Below are 24,286 nucleotides of genomic sequence, written 5' to 3'. Positions count from 1 at the left end.
GTCTTCCAAAGAGGCAAGAGGAAAGTTGTGGCTCATGCTTGTTCTCTGTGTTCATGCTAGAAGAAACAGAGAAACTGGCAGCAGCCATATACGGGAGCTTTCTACCACATGGACACTGGTAGAAAGTGTTCCCTACTCCTACATATTGGAGAGGGTACTAAGACGTACAGACCATTATGTATAAAATAAGCTATAAAGAAATATTGTACAACATGGAATATAACCAATATGTAATAATTATAAATAGAGTGTAAGTTTTAAACTGTGAATCACTATGTTATATACCAGTAACATATAATGTTGCACATCAACTGTACTTCAATTAAGAAACAGAAAACAAATCCACGTGAAGTGATAAGGGTAATGAAGACAGAGTGGTGAGAGAGGTTCTCAGGCGAAGTCCTTTAAGAGGTGACATTTAAGCTACGGCTTGAATGATAAAAAGATCTAGACGTGCAGTGATTTGGGAATTAAACATTTCAGGCAGAAGGAAGAGTGAGTATAAAGGCTTTCAGGCAGGAGTATGACTTGTATCTAAGGGAAAAGCAAAACACCGGAGGAAGGGAGATAGTGCTGAGAGATGGAGTCAGGAGATAGATTACAAAGAAATTTTAATAAAAAGCAGAAGAAAAAAATTTTTAAGTCATTCGAAATTGTTTAGTCAATAGGGCAGAGAAAGGAACAAAAGACATGGCAAGTTCGCTTCTCTGTCTCCTCAGGACTAGCAGGCAGTGACTAGAGTAAGTCCCAAAGTGTGGCAGAAAGCAATATCTTCTCTCCTAGAATGGTGTCTTGTTGAAGGCAGGTACCCCAACTTAACACAGCTTCTCAGTCAGATTTAGATTTGAACTTTTTCTTGGCAAGACTACTTCATAGGTGACGGTGTGCTCCTCTATTAGCTGGCCCATAATATCTGGTTCTCTCCCTTTTGTGATATTAACAGTTGTTGATAATCAATGCTTAGATCCATTGATTCATCATGGGCTGGAAGATAGCAGTGGTTTATTTTAATCTCTCCTTGCTTATTAACTAAAAGCATTTATGAAGACAAACTTTGTCCTATCTTTTTTTTTTTTATCTTGAGGTTTAATTGGCATAAGAATGGCATAAGAATGGCAAGATAAATGCTTTATTCAACAACCCCCCCCCCACACACACACACACACTTTGTGGTTTTCAGTTTTCTAAATATAGACAGTCTGTCTCTGGCTTAACAGTGGTTCAGCTTTACAATTTTTTGACTATACCATGGTGCAAAAATGATACATATTCTTTAGAAACCACACTTTGAATTTTGATCTTTTCCCAGGCTAGTGATAGGCTGCCTAGAACTCTCCTGTGATGCTGGGCCATGGCAGTGAACCATGTGATCAGGAGGGTAAACAACTGATTTACTTAACAACCATTCTGTTTTTCACTTTTACTACAGTGTTCAATACTTACATGAGACATTCAGCACTTTATTATAAAGGTTTTGTGTTTGACAGTTTTGCTCATCTTTGGCCAGTGAGAGTGTCTACCAGTTGACTGCTAGGTCCTTTTGACACAACTCCAATTTGGGGTTTGTTTGTTTGTTTGTTTTTAATAATTAATTTGGTTCTGGTATAACAAAGTATTCCCAGCTTGTGTTTTACATTTCCTGTCCCAAACTGAGAATGAGCTGTTTCTCCAAGAAACTAGTTACTTTTAGAATTTGGAGACAAGGATCTGGGTCCTAGGGTTGCCCAAGACAAGTAAGTTGGTCATTTTTTTCAAGAAAAAGACACACAATGGTTTTTTCTTTACCCTGAAATAAAGTACATTGTGAACTGAAACTGGTGTATGATTAACATTGTTTGCCCTGAGAAAATATTCCTAATGAGATGTGTATCGTCAAATCATTGTGTTTTACCAATGATGACGTTTCTTAAAATAGTTTTTTACTGATAAGAGTACAGAGGTATTTCTCCACATACTCTATTCACCAATTTGACACAAGTTCATTTGTTTCACTTTGCTCTAGTTTGTCAGCGATAGCTTTTTAAAATGTTTTTCTTAATTGTTATATACTTTACTATGTTTTTCCAAAGTTAACATCACCAAGAAAGGTTTATTCAAAGAAGTTTAGCTTTTGTCCCTCTAACCTACTTCCTACTTCTCTAACCTACTTCTTCCCTATGAGTAACACTTTTTTCAATACATTTTTATAGTTTTTGATTTATCCATGTATAGGTACATGCATTTTTTTAAGATGTAAAACATACTCACAGAGTCACCAATAAACCACTCGTTTTCCCCTAAGTATGTGTCCAAACTTTGCAGAAGAGGAGGTGCATCACAGGTAAGTAGCTCCTTAAATATCTGATTCTAGGGGAGAGAGGAAAGATCACTCTAAGGATAATAGGAAGAAAAAGAGTTGAAGAGGAAATATATCACATTTTTGTCATCAGTTCTTATAGTTTTTTTCATTTATCATGACTAAATCATTCATCAGTAAAATCTTTTCATAGTTTTTAATCCTGATTTTTGTTAGTGAAAATTATTCCATTATGTTTTTACATTTCTAAAATCCTCCCACCTTTTTGGGCTCACTCCCTTTAAAGTTAACTAGTGTAACTAAAGGTAAAGAAATTGACTTTATTTTCTTAGGCTAGATTCCTCCAGTTTGGCAGTCTTATACTTAACAGAAGTAGTATGCTTTGGGGCTTTTATAAATTTCCTCTCTTTGACTTAACATTGAGTGAGTGAGATCCTCTGCCTTGAATATTATCTATAAAATCCATCACTGATGTGTCCCCTTTTGATATAATATGTAAGATATTATTACAAAGCAAATAATATCCTTGGGGGGAAAAAATGAACAAATATACCCACTTAAATAATTATCTTTGTTTTTACTTAAATCTCTGAAGAACAAATAATTTATTCATGGTGTCTTGGTAAGAATTGTTTATTTGTTTACGAAAGCTGGGCTGGTTTGTATTATGGATATGAAATATAAACTAAACTCAAAAATACTATAAAATATGCATACATCATCAGTATTCATAAATGACCCATAATAAAATTCAGCCTTTATTAATGTCAGATAGTGGATAACTCCTTCATCGATTCGCTGAGTTACTATTATGACTTAGCTAGGTAGTACAGATTATTATAATATAATGCCTTATATTGAGGAGTACAGTTTATAAAAGCTTCATTACACCTTTACATATGTTTGTCACATATCACAAACAGGAGGTTGGGAAGCTTGTCATTATTTTGATTTTATATGCTTTCTGCGGCTCTGTACCACCTTTGTATATATGGTTCTCTCTTTATGGTAAATATATTCATGATTCTAAAAATAATGGGAGTCCTTTAGCCCCTTATACAGAATTTGTGAGCTGAGAGGCAATAGGCCCAGAAACGTGACATTTCCCACAACTTAGCTTAGCTCAGCATCAGTTGGGGAGGCAATAGCCAGCTTGGCTGTCCTAGAATAGCTGGAAACAGGAGGGAGTTCAGTGGAACAGGATGTAGATGCTGTACGGCTTTCCAGAAACCCCTGTGTGCTCACTTGGATAATTCTACTTTTCCTGCTGTGCATTTCCACAGTGTAAGAGGCACCAGCGCTTTGCATAGGCAGTGCCAGATGAAAATCTTCTCTCTTCACTCTTGACTTCTCCTTTAGCCTAGGTTCTCTTATTGTCTGTGGTGAGAATCATCTCAGTCTAATGAAATGTAGATTGCTAAACAGCATAACATTTGTGTGAGTCATTTTAAAGAATATTCACCAGAATAACCTAAAGAAGATAAAGTGTTTTCATGTGCTGTGCTTAGTCACGCAGTCGCATCCAACTCTTTGTGACCTCATGGACTATAGCCCGCCAGGCACTTCTGTCCATGGGGATCCTCCAGGCAAGAATACCTGGAGCGGGTTGCCATGCCCTCCTTCAGGGGATCTTCACCACCCAGGGATCAAACCCAGGTCTCCCACATTGCAGGCAGCTACCTTACCATCTGAGCCACCAGAGAAGCCCCAAAATGTTACTACACATCCTTTTTAAAATATATTTTCTGATAAACCCTCGATAGCCATTCTTATACTTCATGGATTCAGAAATTTCCTACCTTCTTCTCCGGAGTTATAAGGCAGTAGATTTGTGCACACTGAAAAGTTATTGCCATAGTTTTCTATCAAACAACCTTTACAGGATTTAAGGAGGTTTGTATATTTCTCCAAAGAACCATTTTAAAATCCACACTTAACCAAATTCATTTAGTACTGGAAATGGGCCACTGATGTTCGTTCAGTCCTGCTTACCCTTCATCCCCCACCCACAAACCCCTGCCTTGTTCTTCAGATGAGAAAACTGAAACAAATGCATTGTATAACCACAGAAATTCTAGTTGATATATTCAAGGATTTTCAGTGTGACCAATGCTCAGAGACAAATTTTGCCTGTAAGTTTAACTTTCTTAAATTTTAAATTAGAAATGGAATTTTTATCACTGATACATTGATAATTAAATAAATTTGATAGATTTTGTTTTAAACACATATAGCAAGAAGACTATTTTCACTGTCTTGACTGTTTTTCATCTTTACTGTTTTCGGAAGTCTGCTTTTGAAAATTTTACCTGACCACAAGGTGGCAGCAATGCAACCAGTACAGAGAGACTAAGTGACAAGATACGAAAGAACTGTATTGTTTTTCATTGTATTCTGGTCAGGTCCTACTTTACTAATCAGATAATCTGATAGCCTGGCTATTTGCAATAATTCTGCAACACATTGTCCCTTCATATGATTTATTCATAAACTTGGATTATGTCCTGTGGATGTTGGGTTTTATTTTGTTTTGTGGTAGGTAGTATGTAAAAGCATTGTTATTCTAACACAAAGGTAAAGTTACTCTCATCATAAATGTTCAAAGACATTTTCTTTTGGGAGATTGCTTCTGTTATGGAGCCTCAATCACAGAAAGGTACAAAGTAGAGAAACAGAGAAAAGCAAGCCAACACGGGACAAAAACCTTTAGATACTTTTTTTTTTTTTTCTGAAATGAGGATTATATATCTGCTTGTTTCTACATTTATAAGGATATGTGAAATGTAGATGTCATGTCTGACAAATAAAAGGAAAAATGATGAGCACTGAAGTGTTAATACTACTATTAATAACTAATATTTAGTAAACACTTTCCACCTAGCCATGGATACTTATTCTACTATTTAATCCTCCCAACATACTTCAAGTGGGCTTCCCTGGTGTCTCAAAGGGTAAAGCGTCTGCCTGCAATGTAGGAGACCCGGGTTCAGTCTCTGGGTTTGGAAGATCCCCTGGAGAAGGAAATGGCAACCCACTCCAGAATTCTTGCCTGGAGAATCCCATGGATGGAGGAGCCTGGTGGGCTACAGTTCACAGGGTTGCAAAGAGTTGGACGTGACTGAGCGACTAATACTTTAAAGTAGATTGTATGCTATCCCTACTTTATAGACATTGACTATGAAATTTTATAGGGAGTTAAGTGACAACTGGTGAAAAGAGAATCAGGGTTCAAGCCTGGCAGTCTGACTCCAGAGCCCAAATGTGTTTCTATCATCAAAGCTGAGCCTTTATTTAAGACTTTGCTCTGGTTAATCAAGTATGTGTGTACATATATACATGTGTGGGTGTCTCCCCACATGCCTTATATTTCTATCAAGGAACCAGTAAATGTGAATACTTTTATGTTCCAAATATCTCTGTTTAAATCAGAGGGTCCTAATCAAACAAATGGTATTTAGAATAAATGATGGTGGTGGTGGTTTAGTTGCCAAGTCGTGTCCGACTCTTGTGACCCCATGGACTGTAGCCCACCAGGCTCCTCTGTCCATGGGATTGTCCAGGCAAGACTACTGGAGTGGGTTGCCATTGCCTTCTCCAGGTAAACATGCTTAAGTAAACTGATAAGACTGCCATTTGTTCTGTGCTGTAGCTTTTCTTTGGTGGCTCAGAAAAAGAATCTGCCTGCATTGCAGGAGACATGGGTTTGATCCCTGGGTGGGGAAGATCCCTGGAGAAGGGAACGGCTACCCACTCCAGTATCCTTGCCTGGAGAATTCCATGGACAAAGGAGACTGGCCGGCTACAGTCCATGGGGTCACAGATGGTCACAGCTGAGCGACTAACCCTTTTACTTCACTTAAGCTATAACATATACATAATAAATACTCCTGCACAGCTGATTTGAATGACTGCTGGCCCTGTGACAAAACACTCAGTGGTTAAGAACGTGGAGTCTGAGCCACAGTGTCTGGGATTTCAATTCTACATGTACCACTTAACAGCTAAATAACCTTAGGCAAGTTATTTACACTTCTACTTGAACCTCCATTTCTTCATCTGGAAAATGAAGATAACAGTTTCCAATATTTAAAATGAAGAAGCCTTGATGATAAAAGATATGAATACTGGGGATGTGCCTCAAGTAAACAAAGGAATAAATAAAAACAGGAAAGCATCCAGGAAACAGGACTCCAGCTCAAGAGAAAGATATTCCTGGGATGGCAGTGAAGGGAAGTCCAATGGTAAAAGCTGTGCAAAAACCTAGACAGCTCTACAAAGGAGAATGGCAATCTCTGGCTGGATATCTCCAAGGAAATAATGGAAACAACAGATTATCTGATGACTTTGTGGAATACATTATTGGCAGGCTATTGGGTAGTGTGGGAAGGTTCAGCAATAAAAGTGAAAAAGAAGCAAATGAAAAAAGGCAATTACTCCTTTGAGGAAAGTGAGAAAGGAAATATAATCAAAGTATACCACAATGCACAGTTCTGCACATTATTTTCAAAGGCGTTGTAATGTAATGACTATTGATTTCACCACAAAATTTTAATATTAGGAGTTTGGGAGAAGGGAATCAGAATGACTGTGTAGGAGATAGATGGTCATTAGTCTCATAAGTCTAACAAAACTTTCTAAAATTTGTGAATCAGAGAAAGCCATATTTACATATCCTATATGAAGATGTCTCAATCCTAAAGAAAGAGCTAAAAGTGTTAAAACAAGGGCTGCACCTGAGGAAGGGTTAATACAAAGAGGTAGGGCGGGAATCACTGTAGTACTTTGTTTTAAACTTTTTACTATAACTTGATATTTTAAAACTAGAGGTATGTTTTACTTTGATAAAAAGGAACTTTTAAAAGCACCTAAAATAACATTTGGCAAACGGATATGATTAATAGCAAACTGATCACATTACTTTTATATCTTGTCTTTTCTCTGCCCAAGGAAAACGAGACATGAAATCATCCAGTGTGTCCACAATTGCATCCACTTGACATTGTTCAAGTTCTGTTTTTCCAGCCAAATCTATGGAATAGAGAGAGGACATTTTATGCCCAAGAATATACTCAATTTAATTTACCATTGTAAAGCTTTTTTGTAAAAGGCAGCATATTCATATGGTTCAAAAATTCTGAACAGTATACAGTAAAACAGTATCAGTGAAAAGTAACTTCCACCTCTGCTCCCATACACTTCATTTTGTTCCCTACCTACCTATCATATTGGTAACCATTTTTATTCATTTATCTTATATTTTTCTGTTGTTTCTTAATAAAAATAAGAATACGTATCCCACTCAACATGCACCTCTCCCCATATATCCTAGTTTTCCCTACAAGTTCTTTAAGGGCGTCCTTGCCCTTTTTTCAGGCACATAGGATTCCTTTAAGTGGAAGTGCCACTATTTACTTAACTAGCCTCAACTGATTAGGTTTGTTTCCAGTCTTTTGCTAGTACAAGCAATACTGCAATAAACAACCTATACATATTTTATCATTTATCTTGTAGAAAGAATTACTGCTACTTGTGCAGATAGTTTTTTGTCAAGAGCATGTGTTTGCTTTCTAGAAACTGTAAGTTTAAAATAATAGAGATAGTTTGGTGTTTGTTTTTTTTTTTTTCCTGCCATTTGATCAACATTTTGCTAAGGAATCATTGGTCTTCCTAAATATATTCTCATTGGTGTCAATTTAAAATGCTTCTGTGTAGAAGCATGCTGAACTGGTTGCATTTCTGCAAAGGAAACATTAACAAAATGAAAAGAACCCACTGAATGGGAGAAAATATTTTCAAATGATATGATCTATAAGGGATTAATACCCAACATATATAAACAGTTCATACAATTCAACATCAAAAAGATAATGCAATTAAAAAATGGGCAGAAGAACTGAATAGACATTTTTCCAAAGACGAAATGCAGATGACCAACAGGCACATGAGAAGATGCTCAGCGTCACTAAGCATCAGGGAACTGCAAATCAAAACCATGATGAGGTGTCACGTCACTCCTGTCAGGATGGCTGTCATCAAAAAGAACACAAATAACAAACGTTGGCAAGGATATGGAGAAAAGGGAACCCTCCTACACTGTTGGTGGGAATAGGTGTGGTCATTATGATATGCACTCTAGCAAAAGTTTGGGTTCAGATACATCTGTCTAATTTTTCAGCTATATTCCAAGAAGAGATTGAGAACAAGGAGGTGTGGGGCAGGAGAGACTGGGCAATATAAGATAAAATTAATTGTCTACGGAACTCAGGGAAAATTAAACTGATAGAGATGGTATATTTATACTAACTTGGCATTTAATCCCTTAAACAAAGAATATATTACCTGTGTTTCTGGTCAAGTATCTTGCTATTGCTAGACTTTGGTGAAGGTTAAGTCCATCAACTTCCAAAATGGGGATTTTGCCAAATGGAAGAGCTTAAAATAAAATAAGCAAATAATCAACTTCCAAAATAAAATCAAGTCATAAAACTTTTGTTTTACTGATAATTGTGGAAACAAAGTGTGAGAGTAACATTGTAGAATTCTTGAATATTTATTCTGTAAGGGATACTGTCAATTAGTCAGTCATGCCCTACTCTTTGTGACCCCATGGACTGAGCCTGGTGCCAGGCTCCTCTGTCCATGGAATTCTCTAGGCAAGAATACTAGAGTGGGTTGCATTTCCTTCTCCACGGGATCATCCCAACCCAGGGATCAAACCCAGGTCTCCTACATTGCAGGCAAATTCTTTACCCTCTGAGCTACCTGGGAGCCTATCTAGTGCAGGGGTCCCCAACCTCTGGGATCTAATCCTGGTGACCTGAGTTGATGTAATAATAATAGAAATAAAGTGCACAATAAATGTAATGCACTCGAAGCACCCCAAAACCATCACCACCCCCACCTTGGTCTATAGAAAAATTATCTTCCCGAATCTAGTCCCTGGTTGGGGGCTGCTGCTCTAGTGGAATCTTTACATTTCACAATGTAAAAAAAAAAAAAAAACTTGTTAGAAAAAGAAGCTGGTTCAGAGATACAGAGGACAAACAGTGGTTACCAGTGGAGAGAGAAAAGAGGGGACAGGCAGTATAGGGGTGGAGAAGTAAGAAGGACAAAGTATTATGTATAAGATGAGCTACAAGGATATATTGTACAACATGGGGAATATAGCCAATATTTTATAATAACCATAAATGGACTATAACATTTAAAAATTGTGAATCACTGTATTGTACATCTGCAACTTATATTGTATGGCAACTGTACTTCAAATTTTTTTTAGAAGGGGGAAAATGAGTTGTTAGAAGAACTGCTGTAGAGTTAGTGACAGAACTGGGTCTAAAATCCAGGTTTACATCAATGCTTAGATACACTATCTCACATACTTACTGTGTAACCTTTTTAAAAAACTTCTCTTTTAAAGTCTCATTAATTTTTCAGTCTTCTGAGATTATATAAGTTATTCTTTAAAACCATAGTCTGAGGAATATGGAGTGTTTGATAATTGAGTTATGGTAAGGAATTTAGCCAAACGCTGATTCTGATGAGGGACTTTGAAGTATATAGTAAGGCAACAAGCATATTTGTACAAATATACAACAGACTCAGAGAAGGTGTATTAATATTTCTCTGTAAATCCTACTTTGTTTTCTTATCAAAACTTATTATATTTTTGTCAAAAAGTAATTTTTATTCTTTATTACAGAAACATTCTAAGTTGAAGATAAATACAAATTCTACCACATAATTATAACCATTTTAATATTTTAATTGCTTTCCCATATACATGTAAATTGGAATAGGAAATGGCAACCCACTCCAGTATTCTTGCCTGGAAAATTCCATGGACAGAGGAGACTGGCAGGCTCCAGTTAGTGGGGTTGCAGAGTCGGAAATGACTGAGCAGCTAAGCACACATGCATATATATAAATATAGAATCACAATGTATATAATGTTTGTAAACCACTTTTTTTTTAATTTGATGATACCTTTCCTTTTTTATTTTTATTTTTTACTTCTGTTTTTCCCTGCTTGTCTGCACCGTGCAGCCTGGGGGAATCTTAGTTCACCAACCAGGGATCAAACCTGTATCCCCTGCCATGGAAGCGCCAAGTCTTAACCACTGGACTGCCAGGGAGGTCCCTGATAATACCTTTTTAAACCTTTCTAAATCAATAAAATACCATCTTTTGAACAGCATGCACTTTGCCATATGAATTAATCACGATTTTCCCTGCCTGTGCCTTGCTTGCTCAGTTGCTTCAGTCATGTCTGATTCTACAGCCCTAAGGACTGTAGCCTGCCAGGTTCCTCTGTCCATGGCAAGAATACTGGCAGTGGGATGCCATTTCCTCCTGCAGGGGGTCTTCTCGACCCAGGGATTGAACCATCATCTCCTGTATTGCAGCTGGATTGTTTACCACTGAGCCACCTTAGGTTTGGACATAAAATTATTTTGGAACGAGGGAAAAGAATAAAGTGCCACTTATAATCCCATGACCCTAATTCAACTGCAAGTGTCTTTCATATGCACTGAATAGTGCAAGATGAACTACAGTTCACATCGAGAATAAAAACCTCTTTGAATACTTACCTAATTAAGCATGCCTCTTACTGTTCTAGGTGTTTGAGAGACTCAGTGAGCAAAACAAAGTCCCAAATAAAGCTGACACAAATTGTGATGCCTTAGTGAAGCAGACTGTGTGATGAAGAGTAAATAACATGCCTAGCATTTTGAGGGTGGCTTCCCTTGTGCTGGTCATTGTACTAAATATTGAACATGCCCATTCGGTCTTCAGGTACTTAAAACAGCTCTATGAAGTAGGTATTCACTACCATCTCATTTTATAAATGAAGAAAAGTTATATAAAAAGCCCAGATCACACACCTGGTAAAGGTGAGATCCAAACTGAGGTCAGTTGGAACTCTTGCTCAGCTGTTTTTAGTTCTGAGAGCCATGTTTTGAGAAAGATATTAAAACTCAGAGCAAACCCAGAGGATAGTATCCAAGTTAGAAAGGAGTCTGAAAATCACATTATATGAAGATTGGCTGAAGAACTTCACACTGTTCACTGAAGGAGGCAGAACAAACTAAGTGGAACATAAAAGCCATCTCCAATATGGCACAACTATCAAATGGAAAGAAAAATCTTACTTATTCTAACTATCTCTAAAATGCAAAACCAGAACCAAAAAAAATTCTTTTTCCAAAAAGAAATTTTTAAAGGGCAGATTTTAACTCAAGATCAAGAATAATTATTTTACCGTTGGAACTGTTAACAGTGGAATGTGTTTTCTTATGAGATGGTAAGCATTCAGCTACTGGAAGCCTTTGAGCCACGCTTGGGATGATTGCCAACAGTTGGAATACAGGGCTGTATCTAACAAGAAGAAATTTAAGAAGACAAATACGAAGTCCTTTATTTGGTTCCAGAAATAAATAATTTCAGAGTGTTGGAGTTGTAACTTAACAGGAACACCTGTCAAAAAGCTTTAAGAGATTTAGTGATGCTGAACATAAAGCCTCAGTGTGCTATAGCTGCCAAAATAGCTACTGTGATCTTGGTAAAATGTCTTAGAAAAATGTCTCAACTTGTGCCAGGAGTGATGGTCCCAGTCTCCTGTGTGCTGTTCTTATGCCTGGAACATTGTGTTTCCCCATAGGTGCCACACGTAAAATAGTAGAGTCTAGCAGGGGCCTGTTCTACTTGGGTGTTGAGGAAACCTAAGCCAGGGGAAATAAATAAATAAATCTCCTCTTCAGGAAGAGGAGACAACTGTCCCTTGAACCTACATGTGATTGCATATCTCAGTCTATAGGAATCAGTGTCTAAATAAATCAAGGCAGGGAAGGTTAGACTTAATTTCACAATGATCAGAGAAACAATCAAGGAAGTTCCAAAAGTCGATATCTAAATAGAGATACATGTGCATGAGTTACCTAGGGACTCAGTTCTGGATTCAGCCAAAGACCGTCTTTATCTTCAGAGCATTTTCATTGAACTGACTACACCGTAATGGCTTTTTCTCTATGATGTTTTAAAGATTCTAAATTTCTTCAAATAATTGGATGTGAGAGAAAAAAAAATTTGTTCTTGCCTTACTAAAATGGTAATTCCAAGACCAATATATGAAAGCCATATGGAGATAATTTCAGTTTTGTATAAGGAAGTTTCTTTTAAAAGTTTTCCTCCCCTCTACTTTCTGTTCTTCCTCCCCAGAATTTCATGGAAATGTTGCACCTCCTGAACTGACTGATTCTCAACTGTCCTTATCTTTTTTTCTCTTATTTTTCATTTTTTCCCTATTTTGTTTTCTGGAGGATTTACTTATTTTTCATCATTTTATTTGTCTGTTTGTATCAGACATTAGCTGAAGAAAATTTTGTCTCTGAACATTCCTTTTAGATTGTATAGAGTATCTTCTCTTTTCTCTGAGGATGGTATCTTTTTTTAAGTTGTTTTCTTTCTACACTATCTTGACATCTTCAGAGATGAAAACGGTTTCCATCCCCTACTTCAGAGATGGACTCGATAGTTCTAAGGGTCTTCCTACCCCCTTTGCCAGTGATTGGTTCAGAAACGGACACATGGACCAGCTTGAGCCAGTCAGACGAGAGGTTTGCTGAGGTCTCCTGGGAAAGTTTTTCTTCCTTCTGGGAACACTTAAGGGAGCAGTGTTAAGTTTTCTCCTATAACCTCTCAAAATTACTGCTCAACACTGCCAGGCTGGAATTTCAGCAAATATATTGCTACCAGCTTCTTGATTCAGCCAACACAGTGAGGGGGAAAACTGAATAAAGCCATCCTTGGAAACCTGGCCTTCTGGATGTTCAGTTATGTGATACAATTTATGTCCTTGTTATTTAAGCCATTTGGTTTTCTGTTAAAGCAGCTTATCTGATCCATTGTCCAAATGCTATTGATAGATAGCTGAGCAAGCCCAGTCAGTTCCAATGGTCAAAAATTTAACTTCTGTATTCCTCCATTTCGGCTCTTCTGATAGAGCTTTATGTTCAGTTATTTTGATTTGTTCACTCTGTCAAGTGTGTTTTTTTACCGCAAGTAGGAAATTTCTGGGTCACATAGCATTTATTTAACTTGCCTGAACTGCTGTTTCTTAATGTAAAGCTACATAAGATCTAAAAACCTTTATATTTTCTTTTCCCCCGAGAAGAGACAAAAGGTTCTAGAAACATTTCCTCTTCATACATTTCCATCAACAATGTTTATGCTACTTACTTGACTTGATTTCAGGCCAGTCAGCTTGCTCTATTCTGTGGTCTTCATATTTTATGTCCAAATAGGCAAATATATAACGAATAATTTCTGCTCTCCCCCTCATATTAAAATAAATGAGTTTGTAGTTTGGCATGGTGTGATTCTGGAAAGAGGGAAATAGAGGAATTATTTTAACAGCTCTAGAGATGTTTCCACATTTTTCTTGAAGGACTTTTTGAAAAATTTATGGCATCGTCTGAGATAACTGGAGACATTAGAGGATATTTCAAAACCAGAATTATAAATCATTATCTTAATAACATATGGGGAAGATTTGATAGAAATAAGATCCTGACTCTCTTTAAGAACTAGCTGGAACATTTCAGTGAAATAACCAAATCCAGGTTTTATTTATAAAAAGATATCAGAGAGTACCTATACATCAAACTTTGGAGAATGGAGTCAAAAACTTTGCATTTTAGAATTTTTTTTTCTTTTGCCCTTAGACACTTGTAATGAATGGTGTTTGACATCTGCTTTGTTGTTTGCTTTGGTGACACAGCTGAGTTTGTGGGGACAGCTGGGTAAGGATTGCAACGGCAGGGTACACGCAAGAGGCATGTAAACCAGCATGTCAATTTGTCATGCTGTGATTCCCCCCCCCCCCCCCCCCCCCCCCCCAGGGGTTTTTCCGGAAGGAAGGGAAGACTAGGAGAAATACTGCTCTCTTCTCTTACTGCATCCATGCTGCTGAGTTCTACTGTGTTGCTTCGACATACAAACCCACCCCATATTGGGGACCTCTGTTGGGATGGGATGATGGTGAGCATATTTCTTTATTCCCTCTGCAGAGGAGCTAAGAAGACACAAATGTTTCTTACATTTCAGGAAGTTTGCTAAAACAGGCTATATTGGTTAGATGGAGATCATCATAATTTTGTGAGTTTTTTGTGATTTGTACAATTTCATTTCTATTATCTATAAACATTTAGTAATTTTAACCACTGATAGTAGAATGTATTGCAATCTTATACTGATTAGGCAACTGAAACACATTTTCATTTGAAGTTCCATTCTTCCACTTATTTTCTGTGTGCCTTTGGGTGAGTCAACATAGTAGTACCTCCAAATTTCAAAGTCCACTTTTTATAAATAGAGATATTAATATAGATTTGGAGATTTAATGCGGTAACACATGTAAAGCGTTTAGCACAAAGCTAGACACTGAAGTTTTATCTGTTAATAACTTTGAATTCATTCTACTCAAGAATAAACACCATGATTACAACACACAAAAATTTAATGAAATAAAAATAATAAATAGCATTTATTTATTTAAAGTGCTGAGCTTAAAGAGTTTATTCTCTACTAAGGAAGTCTTTCAGAGATATGAATGGAATATTAGATAAAAAGTTGGCTGAATTTGGAATGCAAAGTTCCATCTGAAATCACTTCACATAAAAGATAAAACACAAATCATAAAAATCTAGATTGCCTAGCTCATGTCTTGAGTACCTGTGATCTCAAGTGTCTATCTGTGGGGATGCTGATGGGGAACAACTGTCTGATTGTTTATCTAGACGCCCTCTGGATCCAGGAAACAATGATGGCAATTCCTAGCAAATCTATTTCTCTAGGCCCAGGTTTTTTCATACCTGAGTGCTGTGGAGGTGGCACTCCTCGTAAGAGACAGAGTCACCCTAACAGTCCATGTCCTGTCCACTTCCATTAGCTAGTCGAGTCCCCACCCAAGTGAAATGTGGCACATACCACACATCAGTATGTGAGGGAACGTTCCCTAAAGAATTCACTAGAGTAAACTAACGAAAATTCCAAGGTTTACAGCCCCAAACTCCTTTGGGATGAAATATGCATATAGGATATCCACATTTGGGGCACTAAATGAAGTGCCCATCAGAACAGTGAGGTTGTTTTCCCAGTTTCTTGGAAATATTGAGCTCAGAAATAGTGGAAAATATATGAGAACAAAAAAAAAATAGTGGATAAAAATGTAAAGTAATACATATCCTTTTGAAAAAATTTTTACATAATCAAAATAAAGGGTCCACTTTTATGCAGGATACAAAATGTAATTGTTAGGATTCCTTGGTCTATTTGTTTAAAATCTCAAAAAAACAAAAATAGCTTTTAGAGTGGAAGTGTTGTTCTTAATTGGAGTTTTTATTTGAAAAGCATTTCATGTTGGGGTCCTTTAATTAATAACCAGACCGGAAGCTGGTTATCCGGAGTCAACGATAAGAAAGTGAAAGAAGGAAAGAGGCTAATATTCCCTGGGTTACGCGGCCATCTTCTGCACTCCAGGGAATCAGGCAGAAAGAGAGAGAAGGACACGGGGACCCAAGTCTCTGGTGGAACAAGGGTGCTTTATTGAATTCTGTGTGAGTATATATACTGTATTACAAGGTAGCTTCTTCAGATAAAGATCAAAAGACCAGGTTTTACAAGTTACCAAGGAAACAAGGAGCAATAGAGGCCATAAGGCCAAAAGGCAGTCCATATCAAAAGAGGGTCATAGATAATCCTTTCTCCGTATGGAAAGGCTAATGTAGGAAACCCTATGCAAGCATCCAGTTCCTATGATCTCAGCCCTGGGAGTGGCTGGCCACTCCTTTCCTCCTGACAGGAGCTGATAAGGAACAGAGGGCTCAAGGGAGAGAGGAAACAGCCCACAGGAATCCTAAACATTAAACATTCTCCGACAATTTCATGCTATTTTAATTGATTTTTATGCTATTGGTCAGTGCTTCTGAGGAAATTATGAACTTCTTATAAACATTATCTGTGTATTTAGATTTATATTTGTCCATAGGATCAATATTTTAAATTAAATATAATCTTTACTCATTTGGTCAAATACCACATAATTCTACATGAAAATGAGGGGGTTGTTAATTCTGCAAAATCACACTATTTTACATTGTATTTAATTCAAGTAAAGACATTTAAAAATTCCTAGCATGAATTGGTAGCTGTCTATATTTCTCTGCAAATATATCTGTACATCTAAAACTTGGCACAGGCCCATGGACATCTGACAAATGCTTATCTTGCTTTCAAGAACATGCTTTCAACAGTCATAACTCATTAATGAAGCTTTACTTTAACATCACATTTCTGTAGTTACTTGCATAGTTATATTTTCTACCAAGCAAAAGTCTGGTTTCTTAATTTTTACAGTTATAAAACTCCAAACTTGAAGACTTTTATTTTTTAAGATATATGTGCACATTTTACAACAGAAAACCAGTAAGTACTAAAGATAAAAACTGTTGGAAGCATACACTGACTCTAAAAATCCTTCTATATCTTATAAGCTTTTGCAGAAAAACTAACAAAAGGAATTCCAAGTAAATGTTTTCATGGGCAATGAAAACATAAGGAAATTTACAATAAAATCTAAAATAGAAGAACATATTTTTTCCCTGATAGCATTTAGCAGTATATCTGTAACAATATACTGTTGATACGCGAGAGGAGATACCCCATGTCCAAGGCCAGGGGCGGCGACTGGGAGGAGCTACCTCACGCCCGAGGTCAGGGGCGGGGCCAAGAGGAGCAACCCCTCGTCCAAGGAGCAGTGGCTGCGCAGGCACGGGAGGGCATAATGGAGCTACTCCACGTTCAAGGTCAGGAGGGGTGGTGACAAGGAGATACCCATCACCCAAGGTAAGGAGTATTGGCTGCGCTTTGCTGGAGCAGCCATGAAGAGATAACCCACATCCAAGGTAACAGAAACCCAAGAAAGACAGTAGGTGTTGCAAGAGGGCATCATAGGGCAGACACACTGAAACCATACTCACAGAAAACTAGTCAATTTAGTCACACTAGGACCACAGTCTTGTCTTAACTCAATGAAACTAAGCCATGCCTGTGGGGCCACCCAAGATGAGCGGGTCATGGTGGAGAGGTCTGATAGAATGTGGTCCACTGGAGAAGGGAATGGCAAACCACTTCAGTATTCTTGCCTTGAGAACCCCATGAACAGTAAGAAAAGGCAAAATGGTAGGATACTGAAAGAGGAACTCCCCAGGTCAGTAAGTGCCCAATATGCTACTGGAGATCAGTGGAGAAATAACTCCAGAAAGAATGAAGGGATGGAGCCAAAGCAAAAACAATACCCAGTTGTGGATGTGACTGGTGATAGAAGCAAGGTCCGATGCTGTAAAGAGCAATATTACATAGGAACCTGGAATGTCAGGTCCATGAATCAAGGCAAATTGGAAGTGGTCAAACAGGAGATGGCAAGAGTGAATGTTGACATTCTAGGATTCAGCGAACTAAAATAGACTGGAATGGGTGAATTTAACTCAGATGACCATTATATCTACTACTGTGGGCAAGAATCCCTTAGAAGAAATGGAGTAGCCATCATAGTCAACAAAAGATTCTGAAATGCAGTACTTGGATGCAATCTAAAAAATGACAGAATAATCTCTGTTCATCTCCAAGGCAAACCATTCACTATCACAGTAATCCAAGTCTATGCCCCAACCAGTAATGCTGAAAAAGCTGAAGTTGAACAGTTCTATGAAGACCTACAAGACCTTTTAGAACTAACACCCAAAAAAGATGTCCTTTTCATTATAGGGGAATGGAATGCAAAAGTAGGAAGCCAAGACACACCTGGAGTAACAGGCAAATTTGGCTTTGGAATGAGGAATGAAGCAGGGCAAAGACTAATAGAGTTTTGCCAAGAAAATGCACTGGTCATAGCAAATACCCTCTTCCAACAACACAAGAGAAGACTCTACACATGGACATCACCAGATGGTCAACACCGAAATCAGATTGATTATATTCTTTGCAGCCAAAGATGGAGAAGCTCTATACAGTCAACAAAAACAAGACCAGGAGCTGACTGTGGCTCAGATCATGAAATCCTTATTACCAAATTCAGACTTAAATTGAAGAAAGTAGGGAAAACTGCTAGACTGTTCAGGTATGACCTAAATCAAATCCCTTATGATTATACTGTGAAAGTGAGAAATAGATTTAAGGGCCTAGATCTGATAGATAGAGTGCCTGATGAACTATGGAATGAGGTTCGTGACATTGTACAGGAGACAAGGATCAAGACCATCCCCATGGAAAAGAAACGCAAAAAAGCAAAATGGCTGTCAGGGGAGGCCTTACAAATAGCTGTGAAAAGAAGAGAGGTGAAAAGCAAAGGAGAAAAGAAAAGATATAAGCATCTGAATGCAGAGTTCCAAAGAATAGCAAGAAGAGATAAGAAAGCCTTCCTCAGTGATCAATGCAAAGAAATAGAGGAAAAGAACAGAATGGGAAAGACTAGAGATCCCTTCAAGAAAATTAGAGATACCAAGGGAACATTTCATGCAAATATGGGCTTGATAAAGGACAGAAATGGTATGGACCTAACAGAAGCAGAAGATATTAAGAAGAGGTGGTAAGAATACTCAGAACTGTACAAAAAAGATCTTCACGACCAAGATAATCACGATGGTATGATCACTCACCTAGAGCCAGACATCCTGGAATGTGAAGTCAAGTGGGCCTTAGAAAGATCACTACGAACAACACTAGTGGAGGTGACGGAATTCCAGTTGAGCTGTTTCAAATCCTGAAAGATGATGCTGTCAAAGTGCTGCACTCAATATGCCAGCAACTTTGGAAAACTCAGCAGTGGCCACAGGACTGGAAAAGGTCACTTTTCATTCCAATCCCAAAGAAAGGCAATGCCAAAGAATCCTCAAACTACCGCACAATTGCACTCATTTCACATGCTAGTAAAGTAATGCTCAGAATTCTCCAAGCCAGGCTTCAGCAATACATGAACCATGAACTTCCAGATGTTCAAGCTGGTGTTAGAAAAGGCAGAGGAACCAGAGATCAAATTGCCAACAACAGCTGGATCATCGAAAAAGCAAGAGAGTTCCAGAAAAATATCTATTTCTGCTTTATTGACTATGCCAAAGCCTTTGACTGTGTGAATCACAATAAACTGTGGAAAATTCTGAAAGAGATGGGAATACCAGACCACCTCACCTGCCTCTTGAGAAATCTGTATGCATGTCAGGAAGCAACAGTTAGAACTGAACATGGAACAACAGACTGGTTCCAAATAGGGAAAGGAGTACATCAAGGCTGTATATTGTCACCCTGCTTATTTAAATTATGCAGAGTACATCATGAGAAACGCTGGGCTGGAAGAAGCACAAGCTGGAATCAAGATTGCCGGGAGAAATCTCAATAACCTCAGATATGCAGATGACACCACTCTTATGGCAGAAAGTGAAGAAGAACTAAAAAGCCTCTTGATGAAAGTGAAAGAGGAGAGTGAAAAAGTTTGCTTAAAGCTCAACATTTAGAAAACAAAGATCATGGCATCCGGCCCCATCTCTTCATGGGAAATAGATGGGGAAACAGTGGAAACAGTGTCAGACTTTATTTTGGGAGGCTCCAAAATCACTGCAGATGGTGACTGCAGCCATGAAATTAAAAGACACTTACTCCTTGGAAGGAAAGTTATGTCAACCTAGATAGCATATTGAAAAGCAGAGACATTACTTTGTCAACAAAGGTCCGTCTAGTCAAGGCTATGGTTTTTCCATTGGTCATGTATGAATGTGAGAGTTGGACTGTGAAGAAAGCTGAGTGCTGAAGAATTGATGCTTTTGAACTGTGGTGTTGGAGAAGACTCTTGAGAGTCCCTTGGACTGCAAGGAGATCCAACCAGTCCATTCTAAAGGAGATCAGCCCTGGGTGTTCTTTGAAAGGAATGATGCTAAAGCTGAAACTCCAATACTTTGGACATGTGAAGAGTTGACTCATTGGAAAAGACTCTGATGCTATGAGGGATTGGGGGCAGGAGGAGAAGGGGACGACAGAGGATGAGATGGCTGGATGGCATCACGGACTCGATGGACGTGAGTTTGAGTGAATTCTAGGAGTTGGTGATGGACATGGAGGCCTGGCGTGCTGTGATTATGGGGTCGCAAAGATTCGGACACTACTGAGCGACTGAACTGAACTGAACTGTACTGTAACAATAATCTCACTTTGCTAAAGCCTTTATTTCATAAGGATAATGAACTAAAAGAATGAACTTAAAACACATCCCCCCCCCAACCCCCACCAAGGGATGCAGTGAGGATCAAGTTCAGGGTAGAGAAGGTGATGGAAGGGAGTGAGTGGTTGTTTAGTGAGCCAACCACTTACTATCTGAATGCTCTTGGGCAAGTTAGTGTTCCTGGCTTTACTTTCCTTACCTGTAAGATGGCGATGAAAATACTGTGTGTAAAGTACCAAGGAGATCAAACCAGTTAATTTTAAATCACCCCTGAATACTTGTTGGAATTATTGATGCTGAAGCTGAACTCCAAATCTTTGGCCACCTGATGTGAACAGCTGACTTATTGAGAAAGACCCTGATGCTGGGAAAGATTGAAGGCAGGAGAAGAAGAGGGTGGCAGAGAATGAGATGGTTGGATGGTGTCACCGATTCCACGGACAAGAACTGGAGCAACTCTGGGAGATTGTGATGGACAGGGAAGCCAGGGGTGCCAGGTGAGCTACCTGGGGCTGCAAAGAGTTGGACGCGACTTGCTTACTGAACAACAGAAGTACCACCAGTACAGTGCTCAGTGCATGTATTTACTGAAAAAGAAAAGAAAAAGGAGGAGGGTGAGAAGGGGTAAGAGAGAGGGATGGTTCCCCCTAGCAGTGGGGAAGAGTCCAGCTTTGTGTGATTCAACTGGCCTCAAATCCTCGAGATCGTGTTCTTTGGTAAAACCTATTCTGCTACAGGGACATAAAAAGTGAAAGTTATATAAAAAATAGATGCAAAGTTAGAATCAAGAGTGAGAGAAACTTTGCCTAGACCAAATGAACAGAAATGAAATGCAGTGAGCAGGATCTGGAATTCTGCTAGCAGCATTGGGCAGCCTAGACCTTAGCTTTTTTCAGAAAGAAAAAGTGAATGATTAGTCATTCAGTCGTGTCCGATTCTTTGTGACCCCATGGACTCCTCTGTCCATGGAATTCTCCAGGCAAGAATACTGGAGTGGATTGCCATGCCTTCCTCCAGGGGATCTTCCCCTCAAGGGATCGAACCCAGGTCTCCTGCATTGCAGGCAGATTCTTTACCATTTGAGTCACTGGGAAAGCCCCCAGGATGTTTTCAGAATAAAAAGGAATAAAATCCTCTACACAGGATGGGAGGTTGGAGGAACCTGCTTAAAACATACATAAGGAGTAGAAAGGAAGAGACAAAATTGTCCTTTGCAATCAAATGATTACCCATATTCAAAATCCAAGAGACTCTAGAGGTAAACCTGATCCTAAACTTCAAATGGAAATGCAAAGGACTAAAATAGTCCCCTAAAATTTAAGAGAATAGAGGAGAGAACTTGACCTACCAGATAGCAAGACATATAAAAAGCCATGTAATTACGGTAATGTGATGTTTGTTCAGGACTAGATATAGGGAGATGCATAGAGTCTGGAGACAGAACCTCAGATATATGACAGACAAGATATTACAGTGGGCTTCATAACAGGAGTAGGCTAAAATGTTTGGGAGACAAAAGAGGAAAGATACACATAATTAGACCCTGACTTCACATGATACATAGAAATAACACCCAGGTGTAGTATAGACGTGAATATGATTTAATGGGCCTGTGCAAATTCCAGTGTCATGCTGGTCACTTATTTCCTGTCAGCTTCATCTCTGAGCCCTGTCATAGCCATTCTGTGTTAGGGGAAGCTGCATTTATTTCCTGAAATGATTTAGAAACAACAAGGAAAATGTTTGATCATCCTTAAGTTTCTCCTGTACACCTAGAAACTAATTGCTACTTTTCTCCCACTCCACACCAAATCATGAGAAGTTCCTGATTCAGCAGATAAATGAAAAGCTTACTTCAGCTTCTTTTTTAAAAATAAGATATAAAGATTCTTAAAGAACATAGGGGTGGATGACTAACTAATACCCTGGATAGGTATTAGTTACCCACATAAAAACTCATATGAATGTAGCCATTAAGTGCAAAAGAAAATACAGCTTTTGATATTTGCTAAACTTATTTAGAAATTAAATACTTTACATAGAAAATAGTAGTGCTTTTGAAAAATTTTATACTGGGTATTTCCTTTCTTTCTCCTAGGTTTGTAGCTCTTTTTTACTTTATGTAACACTGATACATTTCAGCTGATTAACAACAAAATACAGAAATGTTTAATCCCAGAAGCAATTTTCATGCAGTCATTGAAAATACAAACTATCTTTATAAATCCATTTAATTTTAACTAAGTCTTTATTCTAATCTGTATATTGCTGTAAGAGTACAGTAAAACAGAGTCTCAAAAATTCTAATGTCTCTGCTAAAAAAATGACAACATCCAAATTCAACTCTCCGGCAAAGGAGGCTAAGGTTCAAATATTTTGTTAAGCACTTTAAAGATTTAAACAGATTATTTGAAAATGGGATAGAATTTGGAGAGTAATTGATGGATTGTCACTTACAAATAAAGAATTAACAATTTTACAGTTCAATCTAAAAACAGGGCATAAGACAGACACGTATAGAATATGACAGTAATTAAAATAAGCCTAAAATGAAGAGTGAAGATTATAGCATTTCTAATCTCTGTACAGTTCAGTCATATCACTTACTTGGGCTGTGTCTCTGTGGAGTTTCTAGTATCTTCTGTGCTCTTGTATGATTGCATTTGGGTTTATATGATGAGTAAGATCAAGCCACAGTGATCAAGATCATTGGTCACAAGCCAATGAGAGAAGTGACTTACTTCCATCTAAGTCTCTTCCTTCATTTCTTAGATGAAATGTGCCCGCCTAAAAATATAAAGACTTCCAGTTATTCTTGGCATTTTATAGGATCTCTTGTATAAATAACCTGAGTTATTTGCATACAGTTAGTAAAGTCAAAGTTATAGGTGTCTATTGCTACATGTTCATTTATTTTTAAGTCTTTTTTTTTAAATAACAAAAGAAAAAGAATCATAGGTCCCAAGAGAAAAAGAAAATTTGAGAGTGAGTAAACCCTCTTTACAGATATATTCACAACTTGCTCCTTACCTCACTAGCTCTCCTTGGTGAGTCCTCCACTAGTCCTTGGCTGACCACCTCCTCCCCAGAACCCTCTTCAAACAACCTCATCCTTTACCTGCTCTATGTCTATTCATCACAGTGTCTGACAACACAGTGTATTTAATGTTTGTATTCATTCTCCCCAGTGCTATGTAAGCTCCATGAACAGCATGTCATTGTTTTAGTTTACTGTTGTGTCCTCAGTATCCACAGGAGTGCACACTGTAAGCACTGATGTATATTTTATGGATGAATGTCCCATTGTATATTTCCCCACAAGTCATTTTTAATTTTTTTTCAAGTCATTGTTTTAAAAAGGCTCTCTAAATTCTCATTGCTCATAGTCTATTTCACTTGCACTGTTATAAGGGCTGAAACTAAATCCCCCTAACCAAGGTCCTTGACTGAGTTTGTAATTAATCTCTTATTTTAAAACTGTATTCCCCTTCTTGTCCCCTCTGACCTCAATATTGTCCTAACAGAACCCTCACCAACCAGAGTCAGGTGACTAAGACTGCTGTTGTTGATAATATTTTTAATATACCAAGATAGCTATTATCACTATCATAGTTCGGTTCACTTCAGTCGCTCAGTCGTGTCTGACTCTTTGCATCCCCGTGGACTGCAGCATGCCAGGCTTCCCTGTCTATCACCAACTCCCAGAGCTTACTGAAGCTCAT

General features: G+C 38.1%; 1 protein-coding gene across 1 annotated transcript in view; it reads right to left on the bottom strand.

Moving 5' to 3' along the window:
- Positions 1-23,682, bottom strand: part of HPGDS (hematopoietic prostaglandin D synthase) — a 28,935-nt gene extending 5,253 nt beyond the window's left edge. Inside the window, exons 1-6 of the mRNA XM_040237841.1 lie at positions 23,595-23,682; positions 23,172-23,351; positions 13,535-13,676; positions 8,636-8,728; positions 7,215-7,324; positions 2,248-2,346 (exon numbers count right to left, since the gene is read on the bottom strand). Of these exons, the coding sequence (XP_040093775.1) occupies positions 2,248-2,346; positions 7,215-7,324; positions 8,636-8,728; positions 13,535-13,667 (435 nt within the window). The 5' untranslated portion in view covers positions 13,668-13,676; positions 23,172-23,351; positions 23,595-23,682. The remainder of the gene's footprint in view (positions 1-2,247; positions 2,347-7,214; positions 7,325-8,635; positions 8,729-13,534; positions 13,677-23,171; positions 23,352-23,594) is intronic.
- Between the last annotated feature and the right edge of the window lie 604 nt (positions 23,683-24,286).

The sequence above is a fragment of the Oryx dammah genome, unplaced genomic scaffold (genome assembly GCF_014754425.2).
Source record: "Oryx dammah isolate SB20612 unplaced genomic scaffold, SCBI_Odam_1.1 HiC_scaffold_3, whole genome shotgun sequence".
Lineage (NCBI taxonomy): Eukaryota > Metazoa > Chordata > Mammalia > Artiodactyla > Bovidae > Oryx > Oryx dammah.
This window is presented reverse-complemented; position numbering and strand designations above follow the sequence as displayed.